Source organism: Colletotrichum graminicola (assembly GCF_000149035.1).
Source record: "Colletotrichum graminicola M1.001 genomic scaffold supercont1.7, whole genome shotgun sequence".
Lineage (NCBI taxonomy): Eukaryota > Fungi > Ascomycota > Sordariomycetes > Glomerellales > Glomerellaceae > Colletotrichum > Colletotrichum graminicola.
In genome coordinates, this window is record NW_007361011.1 from 1,104,631 (window position 1) to 1,120,402 (window position 15,772).

At 53.3% G+C, this 15,772-nt stretch overlaps 6 protein-coding genes across 6 annotated transcripts; 3 read left to right on the plus strand and 3 right to left on the minus strand.

Annotated features, from left to right (window-relative positions):
- Nucleotides 1-547: 547 nt before the first annotated feature.
- GLRG_01984 (VID27 cytoplasmic protein) lies at nucleotides 548-3,227 on the minus strand (the record flags this gene model as incomplete). The annotated part of the gene is made up of 2 exons (XM_008093318.1): nucleotides 548-3,000; nucleotides 3,209-3,227. 2 exons carry the CDS (start codon nucleotides 3,225-3,227, stop codon nucleotides 548-550), a joined length of 2,472 nt encoding a protein of 823 aa, XP_008091509.1.
- A 1,299-nt stretch (nucleotides 3,228-4,526) lies between these two features.
- Nucleotides 4,527-6,349, minus strand: GLRG_01985 (prenylcysteine oxidase; the record flags this gene model as incomplete). Its single annotated transcript, XM_008093319.1, has 3 exons — nucleotides 4,527-5,552; nucleotides 5,601-6,121; nucleotides 6,229-6,349. 3 exons carry the CDS (start codon nucleotides 6,347-6,349, stop codon nucleotides 4,527-4,529), a joined length of 1,668 nt encoding a protein of 555 aa, XP_008091510.1.
- Nucleotides 6,350-7,230: 881 nt separating this feature from the next.
- GLRG_01986 (T-complex protein 1) lies at nucleotides 7,231-9,132 on the plus strand (the record flags this gene model as incomplete). Its single annotated transcript, XM_008093320.1, has 6 exons — nucleotides 7,231-7,272; nucleotides 7,330-7,424; nucleotides 7,479-7,500; nucleotides 7,556-7,792; nucleotides 7,845-8,844; nucleotides 8,894-9,132. 6 exons carry the CDS (start codon nucleotides 7,231-7,233, stop codon nucleotides 9,130-9,132), a joined length of 1,635 nt encoding a protein of 544 aa, XP_008091511.1.
- Nucleotides 9,133-9,571: 439 nt separating this feature from the next.
- GLRG_01987 (uncharacterized protein) lies at nucleotides 9,572-10,925 on the plus strand (the record flags this gene model as incomplete). The annotated part of the gene is made up of 2 exons (XM_008093321.1): nucleotides 9,572-9,688; nucleotides 9,777-10,925. The coding sequence occupies 2 exons, from the start codon at nucleotides 9,572-9,574 to the stop codon at nucleotides 10,923-10,925; spliced, it is 1,266 nt and encodes a 421-aa protein (XP_008091512.1).
- A 331-nt stretch (nucleotides 10,926-11,256) lies between these two features.
- GLRG_01988 (GANP/Nin1/mts3/eIF-3 p25 family protein) lies at nucleotides 11,257-12,243 on the minus strand (the record flags this gene model as incomplete). The annotated part of the gene is made up of 2 exons (XM_008093322.1): nucleotides 11,257-11,791; nucleotides 12,077-12,243. The coding sequence occupies 2 exons, from the start codon at nucleotides 12,241-12,243 to the stop codon at nucleotides 11,257-11,259; spliced, it is 702 nt and encodes a 233-aa protein (XP_008091513.1).
- A 541-nt stretch (nucleotides 12,244-12,784) lies between these two features.
- Nucleotides 12,785-15,446, plus strand: GLRG_01989 (DNA ligase I; the record flags this gene model as incomplete). The annotated part of the gene is made up of 2 exons (XM_008093323.1): nucleotides 12,785-13,798; nucleotides 13,851-15,446. 2 exons carry the CDS (start codon nucleotides 12,785-12,787, stop codon nucleotides 15,444-15,446), a joined length of 2,610 nt encoding a protein of 869 aa, XP_008091514.1.
- Nucleotides 15,447-15,772: the final 326 nt, after the last annotated feature.

Sequence of the window (15,772 nt, forward strand, 5' to 3'; positions counted from 1 at the left end):
TACCTATTTGACAAATGTGTTACCCTGCCAGATGAGGAGACGGGTCGAACTTGACGGCGCGTGGTCCGCTTGAAACCTCTTGGCTAGCTGCCTAATCTGGTCGACTTCCAACTATCATCCGAGTCCCTATCTTAGGGTGTTGCGAAACCCAGCGCAAATCGATCATCGACCATCAACCAGAGGGTCTTTTGCTCTATCTGGAAAAGCCGGCTATTGTGCATGCCCCGTGTAACGTGTCGAGAAGTACAGAGTACCAAACCAATGCGCTGGGATCTCGTGTATTACGGAGGGTCTCTCGAGATATCTGAGATTGAGACGTCGGTCTATCTTTGGCTTGAATCAAACAAACACTTCAGAATCGGAAGCTAAAGCAAGAAGAAAAAGGCGACGTGCTGTGCTGTAATTCCATCCTATCCTCCATCCCCTTCTGTCCCCCCATCGTTGCGTGGCGCAAATCGAACCCTGGAAAACGCCCTCATTGAAAAAAAAACGTTTCAGCATCAAACCATAACTATGAGAACATAACAAAGTCCCTGCGGGAGTCTTCTCAGTAGGGCGAGGCTACAATGTCCTCCTTGCCGAGCTTATAACGGCCACTTTTAGGTGTGCCGATACGCCCAGAGTCCCTACGACCCATGCTGAGCTGCGCGAAGTTACCGGCAATGCTCTCGCGTGTGGGTCGCTTGAGACCCTGCTTGCCGACCATGTTAACTTCGTTGGGCAGGGCGACAATGACGTTCTTGTCCGTTCCGAATTTGAAGTCGTCGGCCTTGACCTCCTCGGCGTAGCGCTTGATGCGGTAGGCAGCCTTGGCGCCGCGAAGCACCTTCTTCAGACTCCACTCGACGATATACGGACCGGTGGCAGTGATGATGCTCGTCTCCTCAGTACCCTCCCCAGTGTTGAAGCGCGCCGGCGTGAAAGACACCGGCTTGCTGGTCTCATGGGCAAACTGAGCAACGTGCTCAGGCGTGAGGGCTAAACGGCGCGGCTGAGGCTTATCGTTGGCAGCGAAGGATTTCTCGAAGCCGAGCTTACCTTCGTTCTTGCCAGACTTCTGCAGCGCGTCGACAAGCAGAATGTACGTCCGGCAGGTGGCGAGCACCCACCGGCCGTCAGCAGACACATCCAGACCGAGGATTGCCTCGCCAAGAGCGGGAATGTGGGTCTTGGCGTTGATGCCCAGACGATCAAAGAGACGGACGTCACCCTTGTTGGAAGCGACAGCGATGTAGCCCTTTTCGGTAGTGGCGATGGACGAGAATTCGTTCTTGGAGACGTACTGCTTCAGCTGAGAATCGACCAGCTTGGTACCGGACAAACGAGGGTCGACACGGTATAGAGCATTCTTCGAGATACCGAGGAAAGTGGGCTCATGGGTCATCTGGGCGAACTTGTTCTCAGGTGCGAAGTTGAGGACGGGAATATCCTCGTGGACGTTCCATTCATCGACGACTTTGCCATACTCGAGGTCCATGCGATAGAGCTTGTTGGGGTCCTGCTCGTTCTGCAAGATCATGTTGCGATCCTCGTTGTGAAGCATGACCTTCTTCGGGCTGAACAGTGTGCCCTTTGGTGTCTCGACCTTTGAAATGTTGGTGGAGAATTCAAGGTTGTTGTTTGCCGTGTGCTTGAAGACACCAATCTTGGACCCGCGCACGACGAAAGAGCGATCGTGCTTGTAGCCAACAGCAAGTTGGGAGTTGACGTTGCCATCCTCGTCCTTGGTCTCAACATCATCCTCCTCCTCGTCGCTGTCGTAATGTTCGCTGCGCTGAGCATCTTCCTCGGCGTCCTCGTAGTCTTCCTCTTCCTCTTCCTCTTCTTGTTCCTCCGGGGTATCTTTCATGGTCAAATCATTAAAGGCGTCAGTGACGTACTCCTGCTCCCTCTCCTTGATCTTCTCCCACTTGGATTCATTCAGCTGCTCCCAAAGCGCGCGGAGAAGGGCGTCCTGGAAACGCTCCAGCGTCGGCTGGTCCTTGAATCGAAGCAGCCAAGAGTACGCTGAACCATCGCCAGAGAACTGGTTGAAGATGAAGGATAGGAACTCAAAGTTGAAGACGGGGTTGATGTCGGCGACGATCGGAATGCCAAGCCAGGCCCGATCCTCCGTTTCGATCTGGAGCCAGTATTCCCATTTGCCAATCTCCGTAACAGTGGCGGTGACAGCAGCATCCTGCTGGACAAAGGAACCGGACGGGAAGTCGAAGAAGTGTAACTCAGCGCTCTCAGTAGCATACGTGCTGAGAGCTGCAGGGGCCTCGCCAGCCTTGGGTGGGCCATTTGCCCTAGTTCTCTCGGGCGTGACAGGCATATTTCTGGGCGTCTTGGCTGGAGTCTGAACAAGAGACCGGTCTTCCTTCTTGGTGGGTGTGCCAACCGGGCTTTGGGGTACGAAAAGGCTGTCAGCTGACTCTATCGACCGTACAAGAGTCGTCGGGCTGTGGATCGGGCTGGCGGGAGGTATCGGCTGCTCGTCCTGGAACTCAAACTGCTTGAGGTCGAAGTCGGATGCGGTGGTGTGCGGCTTGCGGTACTTGCGTTCGTACTGGCACTCCTTTGCAATGCGCTCGAATTGTGTGACTTGGCCAGGGGAAACAACGTTGTCGCAAACGAACTCGTAGACGTCACCGGTGTCACCACTCAAATCCCTCCAGGCAAGAACCTTCTCGGAGCCTTGTCGAATGTCGACGCGGAAGTGCAGAGCCTCGTCGAGCAGGAAGGTCTTCTCGTCTCTTTCAGCGGCGGCAAGTGCGTCGATCTCGGCGTCCTCTCCTTCTTCCTCGGCCAGGAGTTCAGCCTCGCCTTCTTCGTAGACTCTCTGTACTACGAGCTGGTACTGGAAATCCTGTGCGGTTCGTCGGATTCGGGCAGCTGCGTCCTTGAAAATGAGTTCAGAGTAGCCCTTGGGCGAGAGAGGGCGGACGAGGTAGAGCTGTCCTTGAGGGAGTTCGATCAGTGATTCTTGGTTGCTGGATCCAAAGATGAGTTTGCCAACTAGGAGGTGGAAATGTCAGTATTTAATGTGGCCGATGGGGTGGAGCGAAAAACTCGATCAAGAAGGAAGACAATTCTTGTTTGCAAACGTGGTGATGACGAAGGCGGCCCGACCAACAACGCACATGCGCCTCGCCGTTGGCCGCGCCACAGAATGAAGAGCAGAAGTCACTTGCTGGCATAGAGGAAAATGGCGGGGTAAGCTTACCGTTTCGAAGGACAAACATCTTGAAATTGGGGTTTGTTGTGACAGCAAGTCGTTCGTGGTCGGAGAGGTCTTGCGGGCGTTTATGAATCTTTGCAAAGCTGTCCCGCCCACTGGGGTGAGAAGAAGAAGAAGGACAAAGAGACGGAGAGTCCCAGACCTTGGCAACGAAATGAAAGTGCGATCAGGCACTACGGAAGAAAATGCGTCATAAGTAGGCAGGCCAGGTAGTTTTGGGTTGGATGGTTCAGATGATGGAGGGGTGAAATGGCCTGTGGCTGTGCACGTCCCTTTTCTTGCCCTTTTTTCTTTGCCACGGCAACACAAGGTACGGATACCTAGCCAGGTTCCCCTCTGGTCATGCGCCACAGTGCCGGGGTATCACGTGGGGCTCCTGGCAAATGGCCGGTCTAGACCCAGGACCCTTCTTGCCTTTGCCCCCCAGGCACCAGAACCAACCAGCAGCACCAGCATAATGGAGCAAACGGCCGCAGACACCAGGAGGCCTCATCAACCGAACAGTTACATGCGAAAATTTGAGACTCACTATGCATCCAATTCTGTAATGTCTATGGCTTTCTTTTAGACCCTTGTGGCCTCTGTTGGCCTCGTCCAGTAACTTGAACGCCGACAGCGGATATTGGATTGAACCCAAAAAATGATGAGTTTGTAACAAAGCTGGGATGGTGTTTGATTATGTGGGTTTCCGTGTAGCAGGTGTCGTTTAGATTGGAGGACTTCACAGTAAAGAACATGAGATGCCAGTGCAGAAAAATATGTGTACAACCCCGCAGGAGCAAACGGCGTAGTCGACGAGAGCCCAAACAGCCTCCGGCCAGCCGCTTCTCCATGGCATCCTTGCCTGAAGCACTTAACCTACTCCGCCCTTCATCTTTGGGTCACTTTGGATGTCCAATAGACAGGAGGGAGGAATGTGAGGAAATGCGGGTAAAGCGTCAGGACGGCTGAACCCAATGGCCGAAACCGTCTTGGAGGATGGTTTGCAAAAGAATGCGGTAGATGGACTTGGAAAAAGAGGGGAAAGAGGAGGGACATGAGAGATCTGAACATAGTGTAGGTCCTCGAATTAAGCGATTTACTTGGTGACAACTGTTTGCGATGATACATGGACTCGGTAGTAGGGAATATATATCAGTGATGTTTCCCATCCAAGGTGTCATATCACAGTGTCCCACTCACCCCTCACAAGGCGTTGCAACCATTGACTACTGAAGATACAGGCACAAACAGCCTGAGCCGGGATATGTTGACAAAACGAATGTATACACCTGACCCTACTACGTTTTTGAGAGCAAAGAAATCACAGTTCATCAGCAACCGGCGCTTCCTTCTCCGGTTGCCCAATAACCTCCTGCGCGTTATCAGTCTCCCCTTCCTCCATCTTCTCTTTAGCATCAGAGAAGTCATCGGCAATCAACTTGGCGATGTTCATCCCCATCAACGAACTGGTCTCCATGCAGGAGATGAAGCTTTCAATACCAGACAGATAGTAGATGCCATCCCGCAGGATGGGGTCCTGGAAAGTCACACGCGGGTACTCAATCGGGTAGGAGTTGAAAACATGAGGGTGGTACCAAGAAATGGGGTCGACGGTACGCGAGCTGCCCCCTTCGGTCTTCTGTGGCGGGACAATGGACTCTGGAACCTCCACACCGAGCAACTTTGACAAGAACTCGGCAGTAACCTTTTCAGGTGAGAAAATCTTGTACAGAAACTCGTCTTTGAGAGTGTCTGGGTTGGTGGCGGTTCTCAAAGTGCTGATGGAGTAGAAGCCCGCTTTCCCAGCGCCCTCAGATCCGGCCTTCGATTCGTCATTGGGGTTGAGGGTCGTCAGAACCGAATCCGGGGCCTTGGAACCAGGTTTCAGACCAAAGTACTCTGGGTTGATACGGAAGGGAGAAGCAAACAGAGTGACATGAAGCTTGGTGTACGGAATCTCGTCAATCTTCTGTTGGAAGAGATCCTCTGAGACGCTGATATCGCCATATTGCCACGGAGTAGCAATCACTACGTTGTCGAAGGCGATCGGATATTGTTCTGCCTCGGCATCGGCCTCGGACTGAGCGCCCTTGGTGGAAAGCAGATACTTGGGACTGGAAGGGCGAGACTTCAGCGCAATGGCGGTCACCGATGTGTTCTTTTGCACTGTCGCATTGCTTCTTTGGAGCATGGTTGAGAAGATCTGCCAGTTCCCACCGATGACCTGCTTGGCACCTTCAGGCGCGAGGGAAACCATGGTCTCAAGGCCATGGATGTACTTCAAGTTCGACGCGTAGTTGACGCGGGTTGCTGCCTGGATGATATCATGAGCGAAAAGCTCGCTGATCTGCGAAAGGTTAGTCGTTGATCAGCGTAAGTCGGGCGGTTCACGTGCCTCGTTGTCAGCAAGGAACTGCTCTCCTGTGACCGAGGTTGCCTTCAGGAGGTCCAGCTCGAAGGCCCTCTGAGTGAGAGACCGAAAAGGAAAGTGAGGCTTTTCGTAAAGCTGCAGGAAGGTTGCGACGGTCGACTGGACGAGCTTCTGCGCCTTGTAAGGGGCAGTGCCATACTTCCAGAAGAGCTTGGCCAGGTTCCACCAATTCCAGGAGTTGTCGTCCTGAGTAAAGACGAATTTCTCCCCATCCCATATGCCCAAGAAACCATCGCTGCCGGACTCGGGCTCTTTTAGGGGCAGGCCAAAGTTAAGGCTAGCATTATACATAATGCGGTTGGCTTCTATGAAGATAGAGGCGCCTAGCTCAACAGGCTCCAGCGGGTTACTATAAGCATCTACGGTCAAAGTACGGCCGCCGATACGATCGGTCTTCTCGAAGACTGTGATATTCACAGGAACCCCCTCTGCCTCGGCAAACTTTTGAAGGTAATATGCTGTGGATGAGCCACCAGCGCCAGCCCCTGAATGCAATGTCAGCACTTGTATCGTAATACCAAGCACGTAGAAGCTCGGTGTGACGTGAGGTGTTCGCGAACGTGATATATGGGCCCACGCGGTGTCTACGTACCAATGATGGCGACTTGCTTAACATTGCTCTCGATGGTGACCTGTTCAGCCTCGGTCGCAGGAGCTGCGGACTGTGTCAAGCTGAGCGCAGATAGCACAGCTGAGAGCTTGGACCCCCACATCGTTTCGTGTTGAGTCGATGTGATGAATAAGTAGAGGAGTGAAGACAATAGGAGAAGCAAAGGAGTGAGGAGGAAATATGCTAGATGGAAGCTACTCGAGACAGCCTGGAAGATGAGAAGAACCAAGACAAGTGATTCGTAATTGAGCTGACAACGGCGAGTCCAAGGGAATTAAACTTAGAGAGTAAACAGATCGCCGCTTTTGTATCACGATGTCATTCAGGGGAAGTGGTTCATTCGTCTAACTCCCACCCATGCATGAATCAAGTGAGGTTTCAAACAAAGCAAACATGACTACCGATCGAGATGATTTGGACGAGTTAGCCCATTTACCGACCTTTTTTAATAAGCTAAATATGATATTGTATCAAGAGTTCAGTTCTAAAGATTGCGTCACCTAAGATTCCGAGCTATTGGGGCACCCTTGAGACTCAAAAGCGGCGGTTCAGCCTTCAGGCAGCGGTTTCATTCCGGGGGTCCTTAAAGGGACCCCCAAGTCCCTAGCTCCCTGGTTTCCGCTCTTGAGTGGTATTAGTTTACATGGGTAGCATTCGCCATTGGCCGCTGATGCCGCACAGACCAAGACGGCCACTGTTTTCTACATATATAATATCCGTATACTTGTTTCAATATGCATCTAACAAATACATCTTTGAATCGAGCATTAGCATTGAATGCCTGGCACCTGGCGCGAGCCAGCACCTTCCACCAGCGCTTGACCGCCTGCTACCTCAAGGCAGAAAAAAAGTCACCACCACAGTCCCGCATCTGAAGCTCCCCGGGGTCAGGTCAACCTCGAGAACACTCCACGTCTGGTCGCTAATCCAATAACCTTACCGACCGATACCCCCTCACGAACCTCTTGACGACCTCTAGTCAACATGTCTGCGGCGCAACTGCTCAACCCCAAGGCCGAATCGAGGGTGCGCACCCCCCCTCTTTCCCCGACAACATTGTTTGTAATACTAATGACCCAATAGCGGCGGGGTGAAGCCCTGAAGGTCAACATCAGCGCTGGTGAAGGCCTTCAAGATGTCCTCAAGTCTAACCTCGGCCCTCTGGGTACCATCAAGATGTATGTTTTGCCAAATTAGAAACTATCTACACGACTTCCTGCTAATAATGCTAGGCTTGTTGACGGCTCCGGTCAAGTGCGACACACTGCCCCTCTTCTGCCCGGTCCTTGCTAATGCGCGCCGCCTCCAGATCAAGTTGACAAAAGACGGAAACGTCCTCCTGCGCGAGATGCAAATACAAAATCCTACTGCCGTCATGATTGCTCGGGCTGCGACTGCACAAGATGATATCTGCGGAGATGGTACGACGTCGGCTGTTCTGTTGATCGGAGAGCTCCTCAAGCAGGCAGACCGATACATCTCGGAAGGCCTGCACCCTAGAATCATTACGGACGGTTTCGAGATTGCCAAGAACGAGGCGCTGAAGGTGTGTATTTTGCGAATCGGCAGACGTGGGGAACGCCACTGACAAGCAATAGTTCCTCGACGGCTTCAAGCTTGACAAGGAGGTCGACCGCGAGCTTCTTCTTTCCGTCGCCCGCACGTCGTTGTCCACGAAACTCAACTCCAGCCTCGCTAGCAAGCTTACCCCCGATATCGTCGACGCCGTGCTTGCGATTTACCAGGCCCCGGCCAAGCCCGACCTGCACATGGTTGAGATCATGAAGATGCAGCACCGCACCGCCTCCGACACCCAGCTCATCAAGGGTCTTGCCCTCGACCACGGTGCCCGCCACCCCGATATGCCCAAGCGTCTTGAGAACGCCTACATCCTGACGATGAATGTAAGCTTGGAGTACGAGAAATCCGAGATCAACTCGGGCTTCTTCTACTCCAGCGCGGAGCAGAGAGACAAGCTGGTAGAGAGCGAGCGCAGATTCGTCGACGCCAAGCTGAAGAAGATTGTTGAGCTGAAGAAGGAGGTGTGCGGAAACGACCCTAACAAGAACTTCGTCATCGTCAACCAGAAGGGTATCGACCCTCTCTCTCTCGACGTCCTGGCAAAGAACGGCATTCTCGCTCTGCGCCGTGCCAAGAGAAGAAACATGGAGAGACTGCAGCTCGTCTGCGGAGGTGTTGCACAGAATAGCGTCGATGACCTGACGCCTGATATCTTGGGATGGGCCGGCTTGGTCTATGAGCAGACTCTGGGCGAGGAGAAGTACACTTTCATCGAGGAGGTCAAGGACCCCAAGTCCGTTACCCTTTTGATCAAGGGCCCCAATGCACACACCATCACTCAGGTCACCGATGCCGTTCGTGACGGTCTGCGCAGTGTCTACAACATGATTGTCGACAAAAGCGTTGTTCCCGGTGCCGGTTCTTTCCAGGTTGCCTGCGCAGCGCATCTCAAGAGCGATGCCTTTGCCAAGACGGTGAAGGGCAAGGCCAAGTGGGGTGTCGAGGCTTTTGCTGATGCTCTTTTGATTATCCCAAAGACCCTAGCCGCCAACGCTGGTCTTGACATCCAGGATGCGCGTAAGTTCACAATTTCCATCACACATAAGCATAATCTAACAGGTCACAGTTGCTGCTTTGCAGGATGAGCACGCGGATGGCAATGTCGTTGGTTTGGACCTGGCGACGGGTGAGCCAATGGACCCTGAGCTCGAGGGTATCTTTGACTCTTTCAGAGTGCTCAGGAACTGCATTGCCTCCAGCTCAAGCATTGCTTCCAACCTTCTCCTCTGCGACGAGCTTCTGAAGGCGAGACAGATGGGCAGAGCAGGAGGTCCAGGCCCCGGTATGGATGGTCCCGAGGAGTGATGAGTGATAAGTTCTCATGGAAAAAGATATTGGCACGGTAGACAAAAGGCGTTGCTCTTAGACCTGTCAATTTGAGCAATGGAATGATATCCAATCATGAAGATAGTTCGGCGTGCATAATGAAGTGAGATGACATCAAGCAGTCAAAGCTTAAGACACTGGGGATTGGGTGGTTACCCCTCGTCTGAAGGAGGTTGATTGAGGAGCGATAAGATAAGCCCCGCATCACAATATTTTGAGCAGGACAAAAAAATTTGACCCCACGTACTCTCGCACAGTGCCAGAAATAAAAAGATCAGCTAGTAAGACTCATCTCAAGGTTCAAATGATAGTGTGCTTGGTAAATACTCACACAGTGACATGGTTACCGGAATAGTTGGGTAGTTTTGGCCGCAGCCTTCGTCGTCGCAAAGAACAGCACGTCAAGCTCACAGAAACCATGGCAGACTACGACAGCGACTCCTCAGAACAGGAGTTCACTGAGACCAATGTGTTACTTGGCTATGCCACCAAAGACGCCGACGAGGACACCATTAGTCGTCTCGGCGGCCGACCAGTAAGTCTTTCTCTCATCGGGTCTCCCACCCCGCCAAACGACGACCGGGGCATAGATAGGCAATGATTGACACGCCGTCTATCTGTAGGACTGGCTGAACCCCGACCAACCAGCCTCGGCGGCCCTGGCGCGCTGTAAAGTGTGCAACGACTTCATGGTCCAACTCTTGCAGCTCAACGGCGAGCTTCCCGAAAGGTTCCCCGGCCATGAGCGCCGTCTCTATGTCTTCGCGTGCCGCAGGCCGACATGCAGGCGCAAGCAGGGCAGCATCCGCGCCATGAGAGGTGTCAGGATATCCAAGGACGCTCCCGCAGTCGGGACAAAGAAGGCCGAGACGAAAGCTCCGAAAAAGACGGTCGAGGAGGCACCCAAAAATACCGACGGCCCTGGCCTCGGCAGTGCGCTGTTCGGCGGCGGCGGCGGCGGCGGCGTCTCAGGCACAACAAACCCGTCTGCAAGCAACGCGAACCCCTTTAGCACGGGAACATCTTCGAGCAGCCCCTTTAGCACCACCGCGCCGGCATCGAACCCCTTCTCCAAGCCGGCAGCCGAGCCTAAGCAGCCCAAGCAGCCCGAGCAACAGGAGAAAGAGGCCAAGGATCCGGCAGCGTCCCTCCCCAAGACCTTCGCCGAGACCCTCAATCTCAACAACCCGCAGACCCCTTCCGGCCCGCCCCCTCCACCGGAGCCTTGGCCCGCAGCCGACGCTCTGCCGAAGCCATACCCGCTCTCCTACCTCGCGGACGCCGAGTTCGAGACACTGGACCCGGAGCCCATGTCTGTGCCTCAGAACGCGCGGATGGAGGTCGACAACGAGGGCGGCGCCGGCGCATCAGGCGGCGATACCAAGGACGTTTTCGAGTCGTCCATGGACGCCGTGTTCCAAAAGTTCGCAGACCGCATGGCGCAGAACCCGGAACAGGCCATCCGCTACGAGTTCGCCGGCACGCCCCTGCTGTACTCCAAGGCCGACGCCGTCGGCAAGGCCCTCGGCGGCGGTGGAAGGATGCCGAGGTGCGGCAACTGCAGCGCCGGGAGAGTGTTTGAGGTGCAGATGACGCCGCACGCCATCACGGAGCTTGAGGCCGAGGAGCTGTCGCTCGAGGGTATGGATTGGGGTACGATCATTGTGGGTGTTTGCGAGGCGGACTGTCAGCAGAGAGGGGTCCAGGCCGGTGAGGCAGGTTACCTTGAGGAATGGTGCGGCGTTCAGTGGGAGGAGATGGAGAAGCGATGAATGTTCTGGCTTACAAAAGGGGCGGAAAAGCAAGCAAAAGGTTTAGACACTATCAAGACACTTGGAACCGGAAGAATTCATGACATCTCGAACTTTGTGGCATGTCTCATATTCAGGGATATACTCTATGGTTCCCTAATTCAAAAGTCACAGTGAACGCCGGTAATTTTGCCGTCATGCTCTCTTCCAGCCTTAACTCCATTGAAGGAGCTATCAGTGGCTGAGGGGAATTTTCCGCCCTTGCTCCCCCTGTCTTTCCTGTTTCTCTTCCCCTCACCAAAGGAAAATCAGCGGCAGCAGCCTGTAATGTACTAATCTGTTTTCAACTCATTTAAACAGTCTCCTCCCATGATCTCCGGATAACTCTCGAGAACATGTCGACGTTCACGTCCTCCCTGATTTCCGACTTCTTGGCCTCGTTCTCGGTATTCTTTGGCACGGTAACAATGCCGTTGTCACCGACAGTCCAGCCGGCAACCTCGGTGACGAACTTAGCAGTGGCGTCAGAGTTGAGGCCGAGCCACGACTCGAGCTGGGACAGCTTGACCTCACGGAAGGCCTGGGCGACGAGGTTGGCAATGTTGGTGCGGATGAGGTCCTCGAAGCCCGAGATATCGGCAATGAGGTCGGCGCAGAGATCGTCGCCGTCAATGGTGTTCCAGAAGCGAGCGTACTCGGAGCCCTCGAGCTGGGTGTTGAGGAGGCGCAGCTTGGCGACGGCCTCGGCAAGCTCGCCTTGGACAATGACGGAGGGGTTAATAAGATGCAGGGCGAGGCTGAACTGCGGCGACGGGAACTGGGTCATGGCCTTGACGAGGATGTTGGTGACGACCTCATCCTTCATGCGGTCAGGGTTGAGCTGGTACCTATAGAGAAGCGCCAAGGCGCATTGGGTCAGCAATGTTGGCCTGACGATCGCATGCTGGTTTTACATTCGAATGTTTTCCGGTTTCGTTCAGGCAACACCATAAGCTGACTTCAGTTGCGACTGAGAGGTTCATGACGGAACAGCCAGCGCATGTCAGGTAATAGGAAACGTTTACACGATCATCATATAACCGGCGCAGGACCATGACAAATGTTGACAAGCCAAGGACAACGTGCAAAGAAGACGCGCAGTGGTAGAATGTATCGGGGAGGGGCCAGCTCACAGCTTCAAGAGTGTCCGGTTTGCATTGCAGTCGCAGTACTTTTGCTCACACTGCTCCTGCAGGTACGACTCAAGGCTAACGACGGCCTCGGGGTTGTAGCGCTCCAGACCATTGATAATGTTAACAATGTATTCGGGCCGCTCGGGCGGGTCTTCGCCGTTCAACATGGTTGCTGGTGTTGTCGACGTGGAGGGGGGGGGGGGAGTGGGTGTGGAAGGAGTGGTGGTTTTCGAGATTCGGCGGGTTAGGAGAGGTATCGTGGAGGGGGAGGACGTGGAAGAAATCGGTGCCGCTGGTGGGGCTAAGGCCGCCCTGGCGAAAGATTTCCAAAAGCACGAAGTGCAAATGTTGTGTGGAAGTCGCTTGGGTCGTCGAATGAGGCTTAGCGCCGGTAAAGGGGAAACATATAGCCGATATGGCGGCTTTGATGACTAAGCATCACTAGGGACAGGATGCACAGGTGGGTCCATGTCCTGGTATGAAGGAAACACCGTCATTGACTAAGACGTCTTACAGGGGTTAGCTACCTACTTACCTTAGTCGTGACAAGTGAGTGAAGCTACTGACTAGCTTTAAACAACATGAAGTGAAGTTGTCGATATACCATTTCGATCTTCCTCTGCCTCAGTCTCGCCAAAGTCACTCATTTTTATGCTCATGTCTGTCCAACGCCTTCTATGAGTTTACGTTTCTGACATCGCCGTCGCCATGTCGAGCCCACATAAGAAAAGGAAACTTAACGACCAGTCCTCATCTGGAGTGCCCTCGCGGGGACTGGAATATTTCTTCTCAAAACAAAGGCAGAATGGTACATCGGCATTTAAAACCACACCAGATTTGCCATCAGAGACCCCGGAATCAGGAGATCAGCAATCAGAATTGACAGACGAGGAACTTGCGCGGAAGCTGCAAGCGGAATGGGATGCCGAAATTCAAAACGAAAGAGCAAGTTCAACACCGTGTCCAGAGCCGGTGAAAGATCCGGGCCCCCAATTTCAATCGAATAAGGCAGAAGAGTCCACCAACGAGCAGCCCGGCGTTGACCTTTCGTCGAGACCTGCCATGCTTCCGGAGGCGCCGAAGAAAAACACCTTGTCACTTTCCTCTGTAGCCAAAGCCGAAGATGCTATTGCAACAACAATTCCTTTAGACCAAAGCCCTTTGACCTTTGATCCTTCAGAGTTTGTTTCTCAGCTCAAGACTCACTGGGCTGCCGAGGGTGGCCATGCATCCTACGCCTTCCTGACCCGATGCTTCATTCTGGTGAATGCGACGCAAAGCCGCATCAAAATAGTAGATACACTCGTCAATTGTATCAGGGTCTTGATCGAAGCTGATCCCGAAAGTCTTCTGCCAGCTGTATGGCTCGCGACCAATGCCATCTCGCCCCCTTACATCTCCTTGGAGCTTGGTTTGGGAGGTTCGGCAATCTCCAAGGCGCTCAAGCAAGTATGCGGCCTAGACAGTCGTGCTTTAAAGACCATTTACGACAAGTACGGCGATGCGGGAGACGTTGCTTTTGAAGTGAAGAAAAAGCAAAGCTTCACTTTACGGAAGCCGAAGCCTTTGACAATCAAGGCTGTCTATCAGTCGCTGGTCAAAATTGCCAACACTCAAGGCCAAGGAAGTGGGGAGGCCAAACAGAGGATCGTGGATCGACTTTTGCAGGATGCCCGGGGTGGTGAAGAGAGCAGATACATCGTGCGGACGCTGTGCCAGCATGTCAGTTTTCCAGTCCGTCTCCTCTCTTGATCATTTACTGACATGACAGCAGCTGCGTATCGGAGCTGTGAAAACCACTATGCTAATAGCCCTCTCCCGGGCTTTTCTACTTTCAAGACCCCAAGGAGCTGATTTCCCCTTGCGGTCAACCAAAGATCTTCAGAAGTTGAAAAAGGAAGAACTGGCTGAAGTTTGGAGTAGGCCGGAAGAAATCGTCAAAGCTTGCTTCGCGCGACGTCCCAACTACAACGACCTCGTACCAATCATGCTGGAAATCGGCGTCTGTGATGAGCTTCTACTTCGTTGCGGTTTAACTCTTCACATTCCCCTACGGCCGATGTTGGGTAGCATTACGAGGGACCTCTCGGAGATGCTTACCAAACTTCAAGGCAGAGATTTTGCCTGCGAGTTCAAGTATGACGGCCAACGTGCTCAAATCCACTGCGACGAAAAGGGCAAGGTTACAATTTTCTCACGCCATCTGGAACTCATGACTGACAAATACCCTGATTTGGTCGCTTTAATGCCCAAGATCCGGGGTCAGGGCGTGGATAGCTTTATTATGGAGGGCGAAGTCGTCGCGGTGGATAGTGGGACGGGAGAACTCAAGAATTTCCAGACCTTGAGCAACCGTGCACGGAAAGACGTTGCTATTGGGAGCGTACAAGTCAACGTGTGCATGTTCGCCTTCGACCTCATGTTCCTCAATGGCCAACCCCTACTGGATCGTCCGTTCCGAGAACGAAGGGAGCTGTTGCGGTCCATGTTTATAGAGGTTCCTCGTCAGTTTACTTGGGTGAAGAGCCTCGACGCAACATCACAAGACTTTGACGCCGTCCTCGAGTTTTTCAAAGCAGCGACCGACATCAAGTGCGAAGGCATTATGGTGAAGATTCTGGACAACTTGACCAATATCCCATACCAAGGTGACGAGGCACTAGGGGTTGGTGGAGAGGTCGCCGAGGAACCACGAACACCTTCGAAATCGAAATCAAGAGGCAGAAGCAGCAAAGATGAGGAGGTTGGTACGAAGAAAAATGGTCGGCGGAAACCCCTTTTAGCCACATACGAGCCGGATAAACGTCTAGATTCGTGGTTGAAGGTCAAGAAGGATTACAACGCGAGCTTCGATACTTTGGATATGATACCGGTCGCCGCATGGCATGGACAGGGCCGGAAGTCCAAGTGGTGGTCGCCTATTCTCATGGCCGTCCGTAACGAACACACCGCCTCTCTTGAAGTCGTATGTAAATGCATGTCCGGGTTCGCGGATGCCTTCTACAAGGCGAACAGAGAATTCTACGACGACGGCGAGCTGAACGGTGGGGATAGAATCAACACCCGAACGCAGAAGCCGGCGTTCGTCGAGTACTCGGGGCCGGAGCCTGACGTGTGGTTCGAGCCGCAGGAAGTGTGGGAGATGGCATTTGCGGATATTACCTTGAGCCCGACGTACACAGCCGCGATCGGCTTGGTCAGCGAGGATCGTGGATTGAGTCTGCGGTTCCCGCGGTTTTTGAAGAAGAGGGAGGACAAGAGCATGGACGAGGCGAGCACGAACGAGTTTCTTGCTGGGTTATGGAGGAAGCAAGAGACAAAGGCGCCAGCTGGTGACGGACGGGATGAGTATAACGACCTTGAGGAGTGATACTCGGTCAAACGGATACGAATTCTGTCAGCGGTCTTGTCTACGATTTTAATTCAAGCGCGAGATACCAACATGTTTATCTGACCAGCCACAAAGTTGTGGATAGACTCTCGAAGCACACGTTATTACCCGGTAGAGGTGGGGTGTAAGTCCAGTGCACTGGCTAGTCGGATTACTCTCGATTGGATGCTTAGCATTATCGACCGAGACAACAATCTAAAATGTAGTAGACGGCCTCGAGATAAAGCTGCTGACGACAATAGGAATTCTCTAAGAATGTAACAAAACACAGGCCCGTGACTGCCCAACCGTCAGTTTGGTCTAAA